This window comes from Pygoscelis adeliae, unplaced genomic scaffold (genome assembly GCF_000699105.1).
Source record: "Pygoscelis adeliae isolate BGI_AS28 unplaced genomic scaffold, ASM69910v1 Scaffold402, whole genome shotgun sequence".
NCBI classification, from domain to species: Eukaryota; Metazoa; Chordata; class Aves; order Sphenisciformes; family Spheniscidae; genus Pygoscelis; species Pygoscelis adeliae.
In genome coordinates, this window is record NW_008824411.1 from 3588986 (window position 1) to 3611419 (window position 22434).

The following is a 22434-nucleotide window of genomic DNA, read 5'->3' on the forward strand; positions in this document are numbered from 1 at the left end:
CAAAATGGCTCATTTTATAAACATCACTACTTTTATGACTGACAAAAATGTGCACGATCAGGTGCCAACTCCTTCACAAATACATATTTTACAACTTGTGTTGTAAATTGCTTGCAAGTACAAAATTCTAAGATGTTAAAGGTCTATGCTCAATCCATAAAAAATGGCACAGTTCATACAAAGATTTCATGGATTTTGCTCTTCTGCCAGTTTCAAATTCATGTAATTTCACTAGTTTCGGGCGAGTTACTCCCAATATATATATAAATTTACATCTCAGTCAAGCCATCTCCTGTATGCAATATTGGACCTGGGATTACACATGCATTTAAAACACAAGTGAAATACAGGACAGAGAAAAGATAATTGGACCTCGCCTATTTTAAGACCACTACATAGTCTGTGTATCACAGTGCACACGAAGCACACATTTCTTCAGAATTTGCTTTATAAGTTTGCTGCCCATTACAGAAGTCTCTTTAAAACTGCATGGGCCATGAAGTACTGATTAAGTCTGAAAAAAATTACATTTCTAATTGGAAACATTTGAGAGTTACAAAAACCATACATGATATCCTGCTATTTAAAGTGGTAATGAACCCTAAATTGAACCACTTCCTCACGGTAGCAATTGCTGTGTTGATAGCCATTACAGTTTCACTAATTATAGTACAGGTTAAAACAAAGTATTGAATGTCTTAGCTCACTCATGTATGACATGGATACATTTATATAAGCTTAAGTATTGGGAAAAAACAGTCATTTGGTACTGACCAACTGCCCATACAAATAGGAGAACTTCTAGTAGTTCTGTATTGCCTGCTCTTCTCAGTCACTTCGCAGAATCCATTCAAAAATCCAGTCTCAACTTCTAATCTTGGAGTCACTGGGCTTTTTTGTTTGGTGGTTTGGGGTTTTTTTACATTTCCATTAAGATCATTTAAAAATAGTAGTCTCGATATAGCAGGGATGGAAACATTTAAAAGTCAGACCTCACAGTCCTCATAAATTTAAGACATAGTTTTAAAAACCTCTTGAGGAGATGTGCCTTCTGGTTTTATTAAAAATGAAGGTAACATCAAATAAAAAGCAAAACTAAAGAAGAATAGGTAGAACATTTTACTTTCATCAAACTTTAAATGTAAAGTATATTAAAAAAACATGGTTTGGAATTTCAAGAACAGGAATATAAACATGTATTTTCTATCCCAGAAAAAAATTCATGCAGGTGTTACAGTATTTGACCATTCTCTACATCCACTGGTATGCAACATCAACTTAATGTTATTAAATAGATACAGAGATACCATAAATTCATACAAATACCAGGGTCTTCTGGCCTCAGTTATACTCGTACTGTAGATCAAGCAAATCTGTTCTTTGGTAACTGGAGTAGACTCATTTTCCATTCCAATGCAGGACTGTTAGGAGGCCATGTTAGCCGCTCATTTCAGAAAATTACAACTCCTGTAGACACAGTCTGGGCTACTTTCATCACAAGAAAATAATATTAGAGGTGATATTAGAGGCATAAATGCAAAGAAGTTAAAATTATTCATTCCTTGTGGTGGCTGTTTCAGGAGAAAAAAATCCAAACTCTCTCTTTCTCTATTCATTATTTAATCTAGGTAACATTTAGACTCATATGTAAAGGTACTTTGATAGATGGGAATGTACACATGCACACTTTCAGTTTAAATAGAAAGACCTGTGTGGAGAATGGCAATTTAAAGTTAACATGACTTGAAGGTATTCCTATAATAAAGTTTAAAGATTTAGTAAACCGGGACATTACAAATCCAAAAAAGTGTTTCTAGATTTTTCATCTTCCCTTTTTCAACAAAGACTGACAGAATATACATATACAGGTTGACATTTGGATTTATCCAAAACAATTTTCACTTTGCTCAGCTTGCAAGTCTATTGACTAAAATGTAATATCATTCACAACAAAATATTTTCAGTAAGTGAATCAATAAGCAAAGAAAACCAAAACTAAGCTCAGAAGCTAAGTGGTTTAGAAAGCCTGGTAACATCTATGTGTGCATAAGTGTGTCTATAATTTTTTTTATACATTATATATATAGACACACACACACAGATATATACACACACACGTGCGCACATGCGCGCACACACACACACATTTGTAACCTGCAGTGAAGATCAATCTATTTTCTAATAAGGAACAAAACACATTATTTAAAAATGTAGCTAATTTAACAAAACAGAGAAGAAACTGCTGCTATCAAAATATACAATTTGGATTGCAGACTAGAAGGCTAACAACATTAAAAAAATAGTTTTAAGCAAAACCCCTTTGCTTCTGAATAACAACAGGTATCAACCTGCTATAGCATGAAGCATCCAAACAAGATTTTATAAAAAGTTTAAACTGTGACTCTTCTTCATTTGTAAAGTTCTTGACGTATCATATAGTGCGAGCTCTGGTCTCCAAACTGGAGCCCCTTTCATTTTTCTCAATCCATACTTCAGGAAATAAATGGCAGCTGAAGGATTCAGAATCTCAAGTGAGATTTGTGCTTTACCATATACCTGAAAAAAAAAACAAAAAACAGAAAACAACGTCACTACTCTTTTGGTATTTATAGAAATTTTACTCTCAGGAATAATATGCACAGGCTTTGTTAAAACAAAATTCTTAGAGAATTAGCAAGCTGCTGAAGAGATGCAATGTCTTATATGCCATACAGCTCTGTGTTATGCACAATACTTGTCCCACTAAAAGACAGTCAGCTAAAACCTTTGCTTCAAAGAAAATTCATGTTTTCCAAGGCATCACACAACTTCTAACATTGGAAGACTGTTGTTAAAGATAACTCTAGTTCATTCTGGGAATTCAGATATATAGTTTAGCTGAGACTATTAAATAAGAAGCTATAGAAAGTTTGATGCTTGGAATTATTTTGACAACTCCCATAGGATTTTTCTTTTTGAAGTTTACTCAATCATTCAAGCAGTTTGCTGTGCAATCAACATAAAAAGATTAAACATTCATGAAATGCTTGGGCTTCTCCCTTCCTTCAATATTTCTTCAACTGCTTCACGATAAGAAAGTTTCTTCTCTACAACATGAAAAAGGTATCACAATGAACTTCCCATTCAGAGAGGGTTCTGAACCACAGAGAAGCAGAGTCAGAAGCAATGCTGCTCTTCACAGAGCTGCTGGTGCTTCTCCATCCCTCACATCTCACAAAAGGCTGGGCTAAGTACTTGGAAGGCCCCTAAAATACAGAAGAATCGCTAGTCCAAAACTCATTATGTGCCGTATCTTTTTTTGACTTCCCTCCTCTTCTGCCCAGTGCTGTGGATTCAAGGGCATCAGGATAAGATAATGCTTTGTGGCTCTTTTTCTTAAGGTAGTTTCTCACCTTTTCTAGACTGTCATCTAGTCAGGTGGAGAGAGAAAGGACAAGAGCTCATAAGCTCAGAACTGCAGTCCAAGAGCAGGGCTGGGGTAACAAAGGAAAACTCTACACTACCTAGCTTGTTCTCCATCCCTTTCCTTCTGCCTAAAGGGAGGTGGGAAATCATGGTATTAATTGATGATTAATGGTAACTACCCTTCCTTTAAATCCATGCATATTACACTTTGGAGATTATTATTCATAGTTTAATATATATTAAAATATATATACAACAAAATATAGTGGTATATCTTTAACTGTATCATCAGGGAAAGTCTAAACAAGCAGTATTGTCAAGCTAAAACATTGTTCAGATGTCTAAGTTGTTGCCATAACTTTTCATTCCCACCAAACATCATAAAACCATGAGCATAAAGGGTTTTCAAGAGGAAAACGTACCTGTCCAAAGTTTCCCAGAAGCGTAGAAATACTGGCCTGTCCAAGTGTCTTTTGTGGTAGCTTAGTTCTAACACTGTTACATCCCATTTCTGTACATTTGGATCCAGACGTACTTCATCATATTTGAGATGAAAAGCTTTAACTACGGGAAACAGGAAAACAGTTAGTGTACAAACACTGTGTTTAGTTATTAGTCAAAGAGAATTCCCACCCCTCTTTTTCCAGAATAGAGCCTGAGAACAAAATTAATGAGCCCATCTCTCAAGAAAGTAAACTAGTTAATAAAGGGCACTGAGCTAAATATAGTGGTCAGTGGCCACTATCAGGCTCTCATGCTATTACAGGTCTAAGTGAAAAGGTAGCCCCTATTTTTAGATGCATAGATTCCAGGAGAACAGCAGAAACTCATTGCCAATTCAAGCACATTTTCTTTGGGAAACAAAGATGTTCTTTCTGAAAATCTTTGAACTGTCCAAGAAGTAAAAAAAAGCATTTCTGAGACCACTGAGAAGGAAGCCTGGCTCTTTCCTGAAAGTCTGTGTAGAAGACTGATAGCAGAATGCCAGTGTAGCTCCCAAAGGCTACATGAAGCATTCTGAGAAATTTAGTAACTGCCAATTTCCCCTGATCTAGTACTCAGTTAAAAATGGTAAAATATTAACAGTTATTTTGCTCTTGGGAAGTATTGTCACATGTGAATTATGTAAAGCCTAAGCATTAACACAGTGAGTATTAAAATCTTCTTGCGATTCTTCTTGATATCCTTAGCCGAATCATAGTTTTGACATAATCCAGTGTAAAGTATTTAAGTCTTGTACAATTCCTATCTGGTAACCAATTTGATGCATTTTCTATTCTGGATAGAATTATTGGAGAAGTAAAGCAGAAGCATTTGACCAGGCTTGTGGAAACTAGTTATTTTTAATGCCATGGTCATATCTTTTCTGGTACCACACTCTTCATTTTTTCTTCCACAAAATCCATCTACAAATTTAGCCAAATGGCTTAAATAAATAAATAAATAAATAAAATCAGCCCGCTTTTCCAGATACAGGTCAATCTATAAAATATCTAGAAGTTTTCTAGAAGATTCGTATCTGAAATTAGCGTTTTTTCAATTAACAAACTAAAGAAGTGATCATCTGGCTTGTACCATTGCCAGATAAATTTCCAAGCTTTGTGAATGAAAACTAAGAATACATATACATTATCTTTGCCATACAATGTTGCATGTTTTAAAATAACTCCAGAGAAAGCAAATAAAGATATACTGGGGCTATGCATTTAACAGAAAACTTAATCAACACCTGACAGAACCTCTGCGTTAAGGTTAAACGATATTGAGCAGAAGACAATCCACTTCTGAATCTGAAACAAATCAGTATTAAAGCACACTAATGTGCTCTAGCAGCAAGACCTTTAAAATGGTATTCAAAATTAAATATTTGTTCAGTAAAGTGACATCATTCAAAATTTCATCTGAAACATTCACTTGCAGATGCAAAAATAAGCTTGTTTGCTATGTGAACATTAAACACTCAGACCACATGTAAAGAAAACTACGGAGAACAATTTTAAAGACTCAACTAACAAAATACTACGTGACAGAGCAATTGAACAAATAAAACCAGTTTGACAGGCTCTGGTACAATACAAATTTTACTGAGGAATTCTTTATGGTAAGCTACCTGCTTGTTTTCCAAAATGACAGTGATAAGCTCTGAGTATTTGTTAATCGCTGCAGACCCGGTGACTTACATGAAGAAATGCAAACAGCAGATGGAATAATGAACAGTTGCAGATCCCAGAAACCATGTTTATGAAGACTATTGAAAACTATAAATATGGGCAAAGCAATAGCTTCAGGAAAAGCAAAGCACATACAACCAGACTGACGTTGCCTGTGCTCTCTCCATTTACACTGTTTTTATTTTGAGGAGTGAGTAAAGTCATTAGGAAAAGCCCTAGAGATACTCGTATCAGGAAAATATTTTAAAAATACCTCGCTTTGAAACAACGGAATGTATTCTATAATTTAAAAAGGTCCATTTCAATGTACCTTTATGAGTCAAGAAAGAACAGATGTCCTTCTTTCACTTGAAAAATGTAAGAATTAGTACACCTTCAGATTGAACTACGCAGGCTATGATTTTGATCTTTTGGCATAGCGAAGACTTCAAAAATGTCAAAGCATGTCATAACAACTCCAATGGCCCTCTACACATTTATATATACATAATGTTAAAATTAATAGGAACTAGCATGCAACTACTAGCTAGACTTTATATAGTTACCAGCATTTTTCTTGGTTTTGCTTTTCACAATTTCTGTTTCCTCTACATCCTCATTTTGAAGTGTTATTTTCTTCTTTCATTAGTCTCTTTTGTTAAACTCTTTCCTGTGGTGTATTTTTACTTTTACATTGACTTTCAGGCTCTTTCACTCTCTCCCTGTTCATTCTCAATCCCCCCCTTAAGCAACTCATTCTATTTTCTTGTTCACAAATACCATCCCTAGCCTTCCATCCGACTGTTTTGGTTTTTTTGCTCCTTACCAAACTAGCATTCTCTTTCCAGCTTCTACTTCACATACCAAATATGTGCACACATAAAACCTGATCAAACTTGTTTCCTCATCACACTGACTGGAAGATGACAGACTGCGTCTTGCTTTTGTGTGTATGCGTTGGTTTGGGGTTTTTTAAAATCTGTAGCTCAGAAACCACTGGACACTACAAAAAGGTCTGTTTTCTAAGGCAGCTTCACAATGAAGCGACAGAGAACAGAATCTGACAGTTTCTTTAGATATTATCACACACCTTAGAGTCAGAAGAGTGAACTGTGCAAGAAAAGTGCAGTGTGTCTCAAAGCATACTGGGCATAATTGTGATAACTCAAAAAACCTGTCCAGTAGTAACAGCAGTAACATCTAGCTTACAACTTAAAAGTATTTGTATCTCATTAAACTTTCAAGTTTTTGTCAGACACCAGATCATATTTGTAAAGCTTTCTTAGCAAAATACTAGGTGATTAATCCTCTGTTCAAAGTAGTAATGACATCTGAAAACAGCCTGTAAACCTGTGAAGTGTTATAATACACATTGTCTTTTCACATTTTTTTAGAAGCTTGGCAAGTAAGTTTATACACCAGTTATTTCTGAACCTCTTGTAAAGACGACAACTCTGAGAAAATTTCTGTGAGCTTCCACAGGTCAGAACGGAAGAAGTGCAGAGGGCACATTAACACTTGCCATCTGTGCAAAGACCTAAGTGCCTGTCTTCTCAACCATCCCAGTCCAACAGCACTTTGGCAGTACTTGGCAGTACTTTGCCATAAGCATAAAAACCCCACAAAAAAACCCAAACAGAATAACAAACCTCCAAACACTTAAAAACAAAACACACCCCCCCCCTTACTTTTTGCAAAGATATCAACAGGTGATCCATCAGGCAAGAGCCAAGGCCAGCCTTTGAACTGCCAAGCAGGACCCTGTACAAACACTGCCACCACACGATCCCTGTGAACAAAGAAAGAGAAGGAGATGTTGATGACCTTGAACATTTAAAATTACATGTTTGCTTAAACAGGCAATATACCTTAGCATAGTTTCTTATTTTAGTAAGAGCAGTATAGTACATGTAACAACCACACCTCCAGCATGACTGCTTTTTCTCTGTTAAGCAAAAAAAAAAAAAAAAGTCATGTGATTTTTCTGGACTTTCAGCTCCGTCCCTTTGCAGAATGCAGTGCAGTTTCTCATGTTACATTTACAAGAAGTCAAACAGTGTTTATTTCTGGTCATTATTACTTTGCTTTTAAAAAGTACTCCAACATTTTAGAGATAATTTTCTATGAATAACACCGTAAACCAAGATGTATCAATTTAAAAGCCTTTATTCTGAATACTGTTAACTTCTATTCTAAAAATTTATGAGAAGAGACAGCTGCTAAATTTCTGCCTCCGGTTGCAAAGCGCATCACTTATTGTAAGGCTATGTAACCATTACCTGTGGTCTAAGAAAATAAATTTATGATTAAGATGAAGCTTTTACATTAATAAAATTTAAAAAAACCTTTAAGAATAAATGTCCTCCCACATATGGTCTATCTTTTTCTTGAACATTTACATCATCCAACCATGGTTCCTACCTACAACAATAAATAATTACCTCCCTAATCCCCAAATTTAATTCATCATAAAGTCTATTCTTTTCCATTTGGGATTTGGTAATCAAGGTGGAGTTTTGGGGTTTTTTGTTTTTTAAAAGACAGACTAAAGCTTTGCCATTTAAAATGATGTTTTGTAATGGCTAACAGGAAAAAAAAACCCCACAGCAGCAACATGTTAATTTCTAGCTACTAATATCTGATTCTCCCTTGGATAAAAACAAGCTAAAAACCCCACGCCACTTCATCTCTTTGGTCAGAAGCACTTTAGGAACCATTTTAGATGGTTCTTAAAGGTTTGATCATTAAATATTTTAAGTGCTATTTGATATTTAGAATTTCAAAATCACAGATTTCTGATTAGTTCAAGTTCTCAATACAGAGAACAATTAATTTAGGAACAGGACCTTTTCAAAGTATTCCTCTCCATTAAAATCTACTTTGGAAGTTACAAAACCACCAAAAATGTCATTGCGCACATCTAAAATCCTCACATTTGTGAGGAAGAAGTAAAAATGTTGCCTACTACATTACACCAAATAACAATAAGATGTTTCTTCAGAATTTTCCTGCTCAAAGAGAAATATGTTTTCATAGCATTGAAGAATGGGCTACAGAAAAAAAAAAAAACCAATCTGCAGCTTTTTCTTAAAAGCTACCTATGATTCCCTTTCCCCAACTGGGGCTCTCCCTTCAGAAGTAAGTTTCCATCATTGAATCCAATTCAATTAATCCAATTTGCTACTGAAACCACAGCGCAGTCTTTACTGTTTGATGTGGTTTTTTTATTTCTTAAACTATTAAAAAAAGTTAGAATGTCAGATGCTGAAGGCCTGCAAATGTATCTTTCTAATAGATCTCATTCAGAAAGCAGATGAGAAAGGACTATTTTCTCTCAGATCATGTTTCAGTGACTAGCACACTACAGTATCACGAACTGGAAAACTCATATGAATATTCCTATTTGAATTTCTAGAACATTTCAGGCAAACGTAATAAAAATAGTTGTGCTGCTCGTACTGTTAAAATGTGGAGTGTTGGATTTCTCAAGAAGCTTCTTTTAAGCAGTTTAGTGTCATATTATTTTCACCTGAAGAAAAGACTCCTATACAGTTAACAATCAAACCCATTCTTTTATCTGTATCTTAATTCTGTATGCAATTTTATTGGTCCTCTCCAAATTCTGCATTCTCCTGATTAAGAAATTTTGTAAAGGGGAAATGTATTTTACCAGTCTTGTGGCATAAGTTTCAGAGGTTGGTCTACTACTCGATAAGGTACAGTAACGCTGACTGTAGTTCCCCCAGGCTGCATCTGGTCCTTCCTTCTCTGTATTAGAGTTTCATTTTCTCGTTGACAACCTTGTTTCTTCTTTTCATCTGATGGTACAAACCTTGGGGAATAAAGAAACATTCAGTAGACAAAAGCAATTTATTTGATGTAATCAGCAAAAAAGCAGGAAAAGTAACAACTTTATCAGAACTTTACATTATTGGCAACAGTCACTGAAACCATCTCATTTTCACTATGCCAAGCCTCCATCACTACTCATTCAGAACAGCAAAAAATGTAAGAATAATATTTCATAAGCCCTTATGGTAAAAACAGTCGCACTAAAAGGTTCTCTGCCCCTCAAAACTACAGCCTGACCTGTTCTCATACATTTGTGGCACTCCTTGCTGACCTTACCCAATACGAGGTAAGGGCAGACGAGGAGCCAGATCACAACCTGCTAAATGGCTATAACGCATTCTTTTTCGTGATCAAGGGTAACATGGGAAAGTCTTGGGCACTAAGAAACAATTGCTTCCTGGAGCAAATTGTAGAGTGCTTGCTTTTGGAGCCATCAGAATTATGTTTTCTCAAGAAAGCTGGGATTTTTGGTCAAAAAGGTTTTTGAGTGAGGTTTTATTTTTTTGGATGATGGTGATTTTACATTATCAATGATTCATCTGGTTACTATGATGTATGATACTACAATTCTGGATTTTTTTTTTTCCTCCCAAATAGCTTCTCTGATAGATTAAGTGCTTGGAAATTAAGGATAATGTGATCCTCATATCTTATGTAATCTCCGTATGACAAAAATAAATGCTTAGGATTTGACCCTCCCACAAATGAATTACAGATCTTTTATTTTTCAGCCCCCCACCTTAAAAAAAAAAAGGCAATTCCATTTCAAGTGTCTCTGCTTTATGGTGATAATAAAATAAAATACACAGAACAGTTCTCAAAATTGGTATCATAAATGTGAGAGTAGTGTAAGCCTTTTTACTGAAGAATCTCAGTGGATTTTGTCAAAAGGAAAGATAACAAAATCATGCATTTTATACAACTAAAACTATGTCACAGAAAGGTAAGCTGATATGACCAGTATCACCTACCAGGCCAGCAAAAGAGCAGAGCTCATAATATTTTAGTCAGAACCACCCAGCTGCACTAACACTTTGCAACATTTCATTTCCAAAACTTCTGATAAAAAGAAACATTATGTTTCACTTAACTGCAAAAGTTATCAGGAGTATTGGTGCTACATTTTAAAAACAGTACTCTACATAATTGGTAAGATTTCTCTTCATTATAGTATAGATGGTGCTTTTAAAAAGTTTACTACATTTTTTGGGTAAGTTGTTTGCACTGTTTCTATTTGTTCTCTTCAACCTATTTCTATTTTAATACTAAAAACCAATTTGAATGTGCTTAAACAGGCAGACCGCACTTCCTACTGCTGGAAAAATAGAAAAAAGGAATGAAAAATGAAACGTGAGGAAAAGTTCATTATGCAGTCAACTTGAAAACAGTAGTTTTTGCTAACATCTTATATCCAATGGGAAAATGGCATTTTGGGGAAAAATATATCATGTTTTAAGGCAGTGCATGGAAATTGTCGATAAACCTTCAAGCAAGACTATTTTACTTTCCTAACATAAATAAACAGATGAAGCCCCCTTATACTCTTCATGATTTAACAGTGCTTCAGAAACAGAAAGTCACAACCGATTTCTGAAGTGTGCCTCCAAATGCATACAACTGCACTGGAAAATTAAAAAAATCCTGCAAATGACTATGAATTGTGCATTAAAGTTGAGTAGTATTGCAAGTACAGAAAAAGCACTACAGATGTTAAATGATAAACTAGAAATTAAGTTATGCTTATCTGTCTAGTACATGTAAAACAACACCGTTCTAAAGAAATACAGACAAAAAAGCTATACAGGATACACTGGGAAAAAGTACACTTAGGCCACCTACAAGAGAGTCATTTCACCAATAACTGAAGTAATTAGAAAACAGTTAATATTTACATATATTTTATCTACCACACCCGACTAACATACAGTTGCGTGCAACACACAGAAGCGCTCAACACAGTTCTACTTTGGAAAAAGCTACCAAATGTGACATCAGAATTAAATATTTCTCGTCAAGTTGCTAATTTAAAAACTGAAAAGTGAGGTGCAACTTTAATCACGAGCATACCTAACGGCCTGTCCTGACAACATGTTGCAGGCTTTGCTTTGCCAATACTAACTGATAGGAAACTGTATTTTATAACTTAAAACGAGGATTTGCTTGGTCTTCTTGAGCCTCTCCTCACCCATCAGAACTAAGGTATCTGGGCTAGAAAGATGGAAATAAAATGCTTTTTAAAAACAATTTTAAAAATTACAACCCCCCCCCCCAACACCTTTTACCCAAGTGGCAAGGTCTATATGAAAAGCCGGGATCACCTAAAATGGTGGACAGCATGAGAAGAATTTTGTTCTTTATTACATGTTCCATGCACCGAATGAGAACAAACTCGTACAGAATATGTAAATAAAAAACAAACAGCCATACATACATTACAGTGATAATGAAATATTCATATGAACAGCAATCTAAAAGGTCACATTTTTAATTTGTAAATGTGAGGAAGCAAACACATTTTAAATGGAAACAGGAAACCTAGCTGCCCCTGCCAAATTAGACAAACATGAACACTAAGAAGCAATATTGCTAAAGAGTCTAACAATTTCACCACTATATTTGAGACCCCTCAAATTTGGTTGAAACAGGCATTCTCAATTCTACTTCCAGCTTTAAATGTTTCTGTGTTTAAGAATTCATTTGAACATCAGTTAATTGACAGTTTCTCTTCATTTCACAGTCAGCTAGAAACTGTATTACAGCCATTAAGGCACTATTCAGTTGTGCCTCAGTCATGTATCTTCTAGACAATAACTTCAGTTTTATTTACTGTAAAAACCTGAATGTTTTTTAATGCATTTCTCCAGGACAGAACATAAAATATCTTGTTATCTGAATTTTCTGGAGAAAAAAATATCAATGAGCAGATTCACATGGAACAGTAGAGAAGATGACTGTCATAAAGAAAGCATTGAAGGAAATGTTTACATATATGTACGCACACAGAGTACAGGAATAAATGACAGATTACAGAAAGTTTATGAGACACATGCTTGCATTTCTAGGAACCATTGATTCAGTAAGTATAATAAAAGCCATGTGCTCAAGAATTGAGAATCAATAGAAATTACCATATGATTATAAATATAATCACAGTTTACTCCATCACTACCTGAACATAAGAAGACAAGCTTCGAAATCTGAGTATTAAAAGAAAACAGCAAAAACCCCATCTTCTCATGGGAATTATTTGCCACAATACTATAGCTGGTGGCTTAACTACACATTTGTACTTGACACCTTTTTAATCATCCAACACACTAGAAATGTCTTCTGAAACCTGACTGTGCAGGAACTTACATTTTTTTGTTGCTTCTCCAGATTACTATTCCCTAGTTAAAAAAAAAAAAATCCCGTATCTACTTAGAATCCATTTTTATACCCCTACTAGGAAATTAATAGTACTCAATTCTCTTGCTGTTAATTGCCAAAATCATTAGAATCATAGAATCATTAAGGTTGGGAAAGACATCTAAGATCATTGAGTCCAACTGTCAGCCCAACACCACCATGCCCACTAAACCATGTCCCTAAGCACCTCATCTACACGTCTTTTAAATACCTCCAGGGATGGTGACTCAACCACTTCCCTGGGCAGCCTGTTCCAATGTTTAACCACTCTTTCAGTAAAGAAATTTTTCCTTACGTCCAATCTAAACCTCCCCTGGTGCAACTTGAGGCCATTATTCACATAAAAACTGATGCGCACTCTCACTTTACAAAGACAGCCGGTCCCTTTCCTAAGGTAACAGGCAAGCAACTGAACAAAATCAAATTATGGGAGGTAATTGGTAAGATACTAGCCACTGAACTGCCAGAGCTGCTCATGCCTAGGCTCTAAACTCACATCAGTTGCTAGTATTAACTTTAAAACACTTTCATTGAGGTCAGGTCAGCACTTTCTGGCCCCCAACTCAGGCATACTGAAAAATGCACGAACAGAGAATAAGGCAACTCCAATGCTGGACAGTAGCCGAGACCATTGTAATATACATTTGATTGTGTTTAGAACCGGAGATGGAGACTTATTTTTACAACCCCCTCAATATTTTTCTTAGATTACAGTATCAAAAGCTTCATACACCTATTTTTTCAAGAGAACAAAGCTTTTTTTGTAATACATCATCCCTAAATCTTTCAGATAGTTTGCTCAAATCAAAGCTGGATAAACCTCAGTGAGTTGTCTGGCCACATATGGTGAAACATATCATGAGTAAAAGCATCATCATAATAAAAATACATAATCATCATCTAATCATTTACATCTGCCTGGTATAACTCCTGCCTCGCTTTTGTTCCATGTAAAGCAGAAGCATTGCCTCTGAAAAGCCTAACTTCAGATATTCTCAACTACTTAGTCTGGAAAGCCAGATTTTACAGAATAATTACAATACGCCATGTTGCATTCAGATAGTGAGTAAGAATACAGTGTATTATATGAAATATTTTTAAGAAGCTTCACAATAGACCATAAAGTATTGCAGTTCTGATTTTAAATGAAATTATCTTTTTAATATTTTAGAAAGTCTTCATTTTTATCTTGTACTCCACTCGTTAGAAAAATAACCTTTCAAAAAAGGTTATCAAGAATATTTGCGTATTATACAGCATGTGAATTGTATATATTACAATTTATATATAGAAATGTCCCCCTACAAAAATCTAAGTTGCAACAAATATATCCAACAGACAAATCAGATACCTTAAAAAAGGAAGTCTTAAATGAATAACATGCTTCCTGTTTATCGTTATATATATTTCATTCTACTCATATCTTTCCTACTTTCCATATTGTCTACTTCAAAAGAGAGCATAACATTAGTGATTAATTAAACATGCTAAGCATCGTACAAATGTCAGCCAAATTTGGCAAGGAAAAAAAAAACCAACATACTACAGAGTTATGAAAAGGGTTACTAAAAACGTTGCTGTAATTAGTAAGTTTCTTCCAGTCCTTGACAATTGAATTTAATGCCTACCATAGTACTGGATGAAGACTCTCCTGTTTATTTTACAACAAACAATCTAAAATATCTGCCAATGACAGTGCAATTACTTTTTCTCATATCCAAAACTACAATGCATTGCAGTCTAGTTACTTATGAAGAAAATCCAGCATCCTAGACAAAAACAATCCTAAAAGACAGGGATTCCCAGCTATGACTGTAAGTTTTAGTTTTTAACTGGTTTGATCTCTAATAATTTCTCCTTTGTTCCTTATTTTGTTTTAAGAAATGTTTAAATGGCAGGAATCCCCAAAGTTGGTTTTATATATGAAATCCAAATACTCATTCTTTATTATCACACACTCCACAGAACTGTGCTGCCTCAGGTATCAGGCATGGAAGAAAAAGTTGCCCTGTAAACAGCCCATGTCACACGTGTATCACAGCTTCCGTACCCTAACAATCCGGGGGGCCTCATTCTCCCATGGTTCTCCTACATTTCTTAGCAGTCTCCCCTGCAATAGCTCTTACTCTTCCAGCTCCAAAAATCACTTCTCCTTGTGTTATATCATTGATCTCCTCTGATGGCTAATACAAGTAGGTCAATTACCTCTAGAAAGTCAAGAAATTCAAATCTATCTGCATCTTCCTCAGCAGGGGTAAAGGAGGGAATATTAATTTGGGTGTGTCTTTTCTACCTGGACAATATTTCTTTATTCCAAAACTTGCGGCAATGACATGTGTCTTCCAAATCTCTGCTCTTCTGCCAAATTTAGCTGAAAGCAGGGAATGAGTTAAAGGCGGTGGTGGTTTACAGGCAGAAATTAGGTAAGTCTTCTTTCCTTGGAAAACCATCACATATCTATCAATTACGCTCTACATCAAGGCTAGTTCTACACTCTGCATACCTGAACAGTAAAAACAAACCCTGCAGCCATTCCTAAACAAACTACTTCAATAAATTTGAATGCCAAAAAATACAGGCCAGGTGGCATATTTTCTAGAAGAGTGCTAGAACTGTCATGGCTAAATTAATATTTTGCTCTTCTGAATTCTGCTATTGCACTTCTGATTCATTAACGTACCTTGCTGCTTCACTTTGTCTTTCATACCTGTTAACTACGTCCTCCTTTGACCCCTTAAACTTAATTTCATTTTTCACTGGATCATGTTCTTTGCACTCTAACGATCAGCCTCCTCTTGGGGCATGTCTTGTGAAGTTAACTGTAGCTCTACCCCAGTGGAGCTGAAAACAGTGCAAGCCTCCTAGCACAGATATACTTAGACATGACTTATAGGTGCTTTATTCCATTATAGCTATTTCCATATCAGAAAGTCACAAATTATATAGATGTAAAATCCAGGGCTTGTACTTGTGAAATTTTTTCTTAAACATAAAAACCCATATAAACAAGCAACATCCTCTGTCAACACAATTATATCAATCCAGTAACTGCTTGCACATTAAACTACAATGTTAAAAGCCAGCCTTCTCTCCAATTAAATATTTCAGAAGAGGCACCAAGAGTCCAGTATGCTTACTGGATCTTTGATGATATGTGGCAGTAATCTAAGAACTAAAGCTGGAGATCAGAAGGCACCTGGTATCTCACAGCACAGTTTTAAAAAATTCTAGGGTAACTCCAGTAACATCTGTAGCACCACAATAAGGGCAGCCTATTTTTGAAGAAAAGCAGCGTGTAGTCTAATAAAGGACACGCAAAGTGCTGAAGGTGGAAGAAAGAAGAGCTCTCCATTTTTTGAACATTACACTACTATAGATTGTCCGCAATGGTTTTCCCTCTGAAAATTACTACCCGTTTCAGAAGAATTAACTGGTATTAACAGATAGGCAACTCTAAATACCATAATCTGTTGGACAAGCAGAAAGATGTGGGGTTTGGGTTTTTTGTTGTTGGTTTTGTTTTTTTTAATTAACCATAATAGTGAATTTTACCTTACCAGAAAGTAATTTGCAGTATTGATTGCATTCAGCCATAATGAATTAAATCTTAGAATCAGATGTGTGATGCCGTAAACAAATTTTAGCAACTCATTAATATTTCCCTGAATGAATTTGCATCAATACTTAATGACAATGCTTCTTATTTTTGTTGTATGTAAACTTTAAAAAACAACTTTATTTACACAACCAGCTGATCTGCTCAGCTGATACAGCCGTTTATCTAAAACAAAGGGCACCCTCCAGTCCCCTTCTCCTTTACAATAGCCATGGTCATTTCCTGAAATCTTTTCTGAGCTCCATAAGCACATTGCCCTTGCTCATCTTCTCTAAGCCTTCTTCCATTGTAAGGGCTCGTTGATCGGTTGCGCATGTGTGCATATATGTTACATAAAAGAAAACCACTATAGACATTAGAAATGGTACTGTAAGACTTCCTTCTCAATCTGCCCATTTGGCCCACAGGTCACAACTGGAAAAAAACTCGGAAAATAAGTTTTTGCTTTTTCAAGAGGCATTAATTTCTTTTATACTCTGGTCTTTAAAACTAGCTTGTCACGAGACAGTAAATACTCCCTCTTGCTTAATTACTAGTTTGGTACTAGTATACCTTTATATCTGAAAACAGTTTTTTACACCTTATGTTCTAATCAGCTACTTACTTCAGATCTTGCAGAAGGTCCTTTGCATTAAGCATTGTTATTAAAGAGGTTGTAGCCGCTGGAATAATGATTATGGGAGTTCGAGATCCTGTAGAGATAATAAAGTTACATTTGCCTGGTTTTTTCTTTCGTTGTGGTTTTGGTTGGGGTTCCCCCCCCCCCTTTTTTTTTATTAAAGGAACTGTACATAAAAACAAAACTCTTGCTTAACAGATCAGAATAACGGGAAAGTATTCAAGGAAAATTGTAGTAAATCTTTCCTAAACTGAAGGTTTTCATTCACCAAAAAAAAGCATAGCGCTGTATCAGGAGTCTCTAAATATGGTAGGACCCATATTTAGCAAAACAGAATGCTGTCTGCAGTCCACTGCTTGTTTATATTGTTGCTTGTGGTTCCAGCAAAAGGTAGAGTGAAAAGGCTCATGTAACTACAAGTTGACTCACCTTTTTTCTGGTTTGGAGGTGGTCTTGCTTGAGAAACTGAGAAAAAACAGAAAATATGGCAAAATGACTAATAGATAAATACAAATGTCATTGTAAGGCAACAAGTTGCAGGACTGAACAGAGAAGAGTCACATTATAACCATTAGATCATTTTCACAGATGCAATACACAAAGTTGAAGAACGGATTTATAATTTGGGTCTCAGTATTCAGAAGACAAACAGCTTTTGAGCGTCTGAAAGGGATGTTAGGACAGTTGAGTCAATCTCTCCTAATTTTACTGAAACGAGTCATCCCTCTACATCCTCCTCAAAAGGTTGGGGCACTATAGCATTGACAAAAATTGCCAGCAATCTTGAAAAAAGCTGCTTGTAGATCTTAAGTTCAATAGTCCTGAACCAACAGGAAGACTGTTTCACAACAAACTAATCTTTACAGACCCTCACCTTTTCATTAGTAGTTATTATTGTACTTGATACCTGTAAGATTTAGCTATCCTTAACACAAATAGTTCAGAACTTTCAACAATCAAAATCTGAATTTCAGGCTTACTCAAGTTAATTTCGGATTGCAGTTTGACTTACATGAGCTCTTTGGGTACCAGAAACAATGAAACTTGACAGATATGGTAGCAGTCAAGCAAAAAAACCACAACAAAAAAACCCAAAACAAGAAACCAACAAAAAAACCCCCAAACCACCAAAAAAAACCCCCGCACAAACAAACAATACCGGCCAGATAGAAACCGAAGAATTCGCACACACACACCCCCAAAATGTTTCCACTTCAGTCTTCCAAGTTATGACCTCCTCAATATGGGAGATACATCAGTCCAAAGATGGAAAAACATATATGTTTCTTCAGTTTGGTGCTATTATTGAAAAACCTGGCTTCCTCCAAATAAACATTTTATAGTTCAGTTTTCATGAGTCCTAACTTGAAGAACGAACTGTTGTGCTTGATAATTATCATTATACATGTTTATCCTAATTCACAAAAAATCAGAAAATGGTGAGTAGTAGAAAGATTGATGCAGACTAACTCAAGTCTCAACTGCTACTATGCATGACAAATTTCATTAATTGACTTCCAATTTCATAGTACCAACTTGCTCATGTTTATTTACAACCAACTGTTTCAGAAACTGCCTAGAACAGTATAAATATTCACAACACATAGTTGCCATTGTTGAAATATTGAGACCATATCCTTAATTATCTTTTCCTGACACTGTCAAATGCACAAATATAATTGGCGACACTATATTGAACTACATGAACTTCACCCACTCAATGATTTTTATTTATTTATTTATTTATTTTTACATCTAGGTATCTCCTTAACCTAAAAAAGTTCCTGAAATATATGGGCAGCATCAACTGACCTAAAAAAAAAAAAAAAAAGGGGGGGGGAGGGGGGGGAAAAAGCATCTGTAAGAAATTTGATAGCTGTACCAAGACAGGTTAGTAGAAAAGCAGGTTCTGCGGAAAGGTGCAGAAAAAAAATCTTAAATTAAAAGCATAACTCATATTTTTTTCAAATCAGTATTGTACAACTGTTTTGCCCAATTCAACTAACACTTCTTATGTGCAAAGCAGCATCCTCCTGGAAATTGCACGTTTTAAATACTTTGACTGCTAAGAACAGAACTGATTTTTTTAAAAGTTCCAAATCCTAAAATATCCTAAAACAGGCAGAAAAATAAATATTTTTTTTTTTAATACTTTCTTCAGACTATACCTCTCTTCTTTATTCTCTCTTCAACTTACAATATAGAGGCAAGATAATGGATTAGATTGGCCCTAGAGGAGAGCAATATCAGTATAACCTGGATAACGTTATATAAAAAATACACTTCTGCCAGTTAAGGCCCATGAAGTCACAGCTAGCAGTAGGGACCTGTGACAACTCAGTCAGATTTCTGCTCTTGCCACTTCTACCCTTTTCATACTGCTGTCTGTCAACTCCATTTGCATTATTATGCTTAACTGGGCTAGTGAGATAAGTATGACAGCCAGCATGACCTTTCTAGTACCAAAATAACCAAAGAGAAGAATATGTGCACAACGGCATTTAGGTATGCTGAGAATATTCAGTATTAGAATAGATTTTTGAGGAAAAATCATTTTTACAATATTAAGTCTTAGCATTAAATTCTACTAATAAATCTCAAGGAATTAGGCAAGGCACGCATTGAAAGCATTTAGTAGTCTCAACAAGTAAGTATACAGTAATTCTAGAAAAAGTATATTCATTTTAAAAGGTAGCTTTGTTTCCAAAAAAAACCCAAAACATTGCCTTTCCAATACCTTCATAACAACAGCAACCACCATCATCTTGTTCTTAAATAAACACCTTTCACTCGAGAGTTCTTCCACCAAACCAGAAATTCTCATAGTATGTAAACTAGGTGCAGATATGCACATAGCTGTTTGGAAACACTGATCCTCTCATATACTGTCTGTACGCTTACACTCTCTTAAAAACTCTTTCTAAGGGTTTCTCATTAAACCCAAACAATGTACTTATATCATTCTATCTTTGAATCTCAATTTGAGATTCAATCTGACATACAAAATGGACTTGGTAGCTAAAGTCTACTAACTGGGAATTAAAAAGCAAGTTGAGGATTCTGGCCCCATTACAAATACCTTACATGGTAAGAAGTGTGAAGACGTAATACCACATTCGGAGAAAGACTTATTTCTGATATATTAATAACAGAAGTAATAATATATCTCTTTTTGAGATTAGCTTTTCTATTTAGGTTGTTTCTCCTTGGAGTATTAACCAGCTCCTATTATATATTTGAGCTGGCATTTGTGAAGTACCAAGCTGACAACCAAGAAATTCGTCACTTTTTAATTTCACTGGCACATCCTTTCAATGGACTAACTGGGCAACACACTGAAGAGAATGAACCCAAGCCCCATGGTGCGACATTAACCAAAAAGTTATGTGTTATTTCCAATACATATGCAGTTAAAGGCCACAAATAAGTGATCCCCACTTCATTCTTCATGTAACTAAAGTTTTAAATAATACTTCTTTGAAACTCAAACTTATTTGTAACAGAAGCACAAATGATAGTAGGCCACCTTACCTGGTCGTGGTACAGGCTGTGCTGCTGGAGTTTGCGTTTTTCGAGCAGAAGCACCTTCCTTTTAAAAGACAGAAGAGGTAACATTAACAGCTCGCCTTCTTGTTGGGTACATGGGGTTTTTAAATGAACACAGAGCTACAGAGGGTATCATGAAAATGAGGGCAATACACATCCATTAAAGAGAAGAAAGAAAATAGTGAAAATATTCAAAACTCTTTACAGATTCTGTTTTAGACCTGGGAAGGACAGATAACCTCATAAGCTTTTACAGGTTTACATTTTAACCATCAAATGCCAATCAGAAACTTCTTTTCTATATTCAAAGAAGCCTTTCCTATTTATAGTATTGTTTCATTTTACCTATGATCACTTCACCAAGCATTAGTAATGTAAATGTAAGCAATTGGCTATAGAAATTTCAAAACAAGACCTTCTTATGCTCTGGATGGAAAACTAGGACCAAGAAATTGCAATGCATTCCTGACTTGAAGAGTTTTAGTGCTCAGAAATAGCACACTCATGATAATTAGTTCTGCTCATGCCTTATCCAATTACCTTAATGTAACAAACAAAAGACCTGCACTACTCTTTATTCTTGTTAACTCTGCAGACTCAACACACCAAGTAAGAGAACAGTGAGGTCTGGTTCCAAAGCAACATTAAATTCCTGCAAGAACAAATTCTGTTCCCAGTTACTTCTGTGAAACCTCACTGACCAAAAAATATATTACTAACAATATTACTAACACTGTAAAAAAATGCTACATATTCCAGCCACTTCAATTTGCAAGGCTGACAGAAAACCTTTTAACATGAAACCATGAATTTTATCTGAAAGTTACTTAAACGCTATGTGAAGCATATCCTTCAACTGTGAGACACTCAGAAAGGTCAGAGATCCCACCCTGGGAAAACCTGTTGGAAAGGACTCCAATATGGCATTATCACATTTGTATGTCCACGCATAAATAACAATATGTTCTGTAATTCAAAATAAAAAAAGCTAATGAGCAGGGGACTACACGCAAGCAACCTCAAGTTCCATAATTTAAATAACACTTAAAGAAACTGCTTTTAAGTTTCCACCATGAAAGTTAATACTCTGTTTTTATCTCAAGAACTGTGAAGTACAAATAGAAGAGAAGATCACTGAACAAGCTCTTAGAAAACACAAATTTACTCAAAATATCTCTTCCCTGAGCTTTAGTCAAAGCCAGCCATGATTAGTTACAATAGGATGGAGCTGCCATTTGGTATAGTGCACAGCTTTTGTAACTTTTACAGTCAGCAACCTCCTATTAATCTTCAGTATAAGGATTTAACCCCCCACAGCAAGAAAAGGATTAAACTCAAGTTTTGCTGTACTCTTTTCTGCTTATTAAAATACCAACATCTATGTAGGGCACTTGAGTCAGTAACTGTTATTTTAAGACTTACTTTTTTAGTATCTGAGAAGAGGTATTTTTGCCAATGTCCTTTCATAATAATTACTCGGCAAATGATAAAAATCAAAATACCACACTAAAGAAAGAGCAGCAGGAAAGGCTGACTACCTTTGAGAGGGGCCTTGCGACGGAGAAACAGCAGTTATTTGAAACATCACCACCTTTCTTTTCGCCAAGAAAGTGGAAATAAAACATTTTGCATCTGTTTCTACAGAAAAATGTCATTTTCTGTGTGAAAAGACTGTTCCTGTGGTGCACTAATTACACATGTTGAAGAAATACCAAGAATTCTCCCATAACATTTCCTTAAATTCAAAGCACTTTATGAAATGGGAAGAAAAAAAACCCCATCAAGCTAAAGAAACGTCACTTCCAGCAATGCTAAGTTTCAAGTTTCTAAATCCAATT

The 22434-nt window shown here is 35.4% G+C and overlaps 1 protein-coding gene across 1 annotated transcript in view; it reads right to left on the reverse strand.

Moving 5' to 3' along the window:
- Window positions 1–914: 914 nt before the first annotated feature.
- CDC73 (cell division cycle 73) overlaps window positions 915–22434 on the reverse strand; it is a 117551-nt gene continuing 96031 nt past the window's right edge. The window contains exons 13-19 of the mRNA XM_009320676.1: window positions 20582–20639; window positions 17480–17515; window positions 17036–17123; window positions 9226–9387; window positions 7244–7344; window positions 3828–3969; window positions 915–2556 (exon numbers count right to left, since the gene is read on the reverse strand). Coding sequence (XP_009318951.1) covers window positions 2520–2556; window positions 3828–3969; window positions 7244–7344; window positions 9226–9387; window positions 17036–17123; window positions 17480–17515; window positions 20582–20639 — 624 coding nt within the window. The 3' untranslated portion in view covers window positions 915–2519. The remainder of the gene's footprint in view (window positions 2557–3827; window positions 3970–7243; window positions 7345–9225; window positions 9388–17035; window positions 17124–17479; window positions 17516–20581; window positions 20640–22434) is intronic.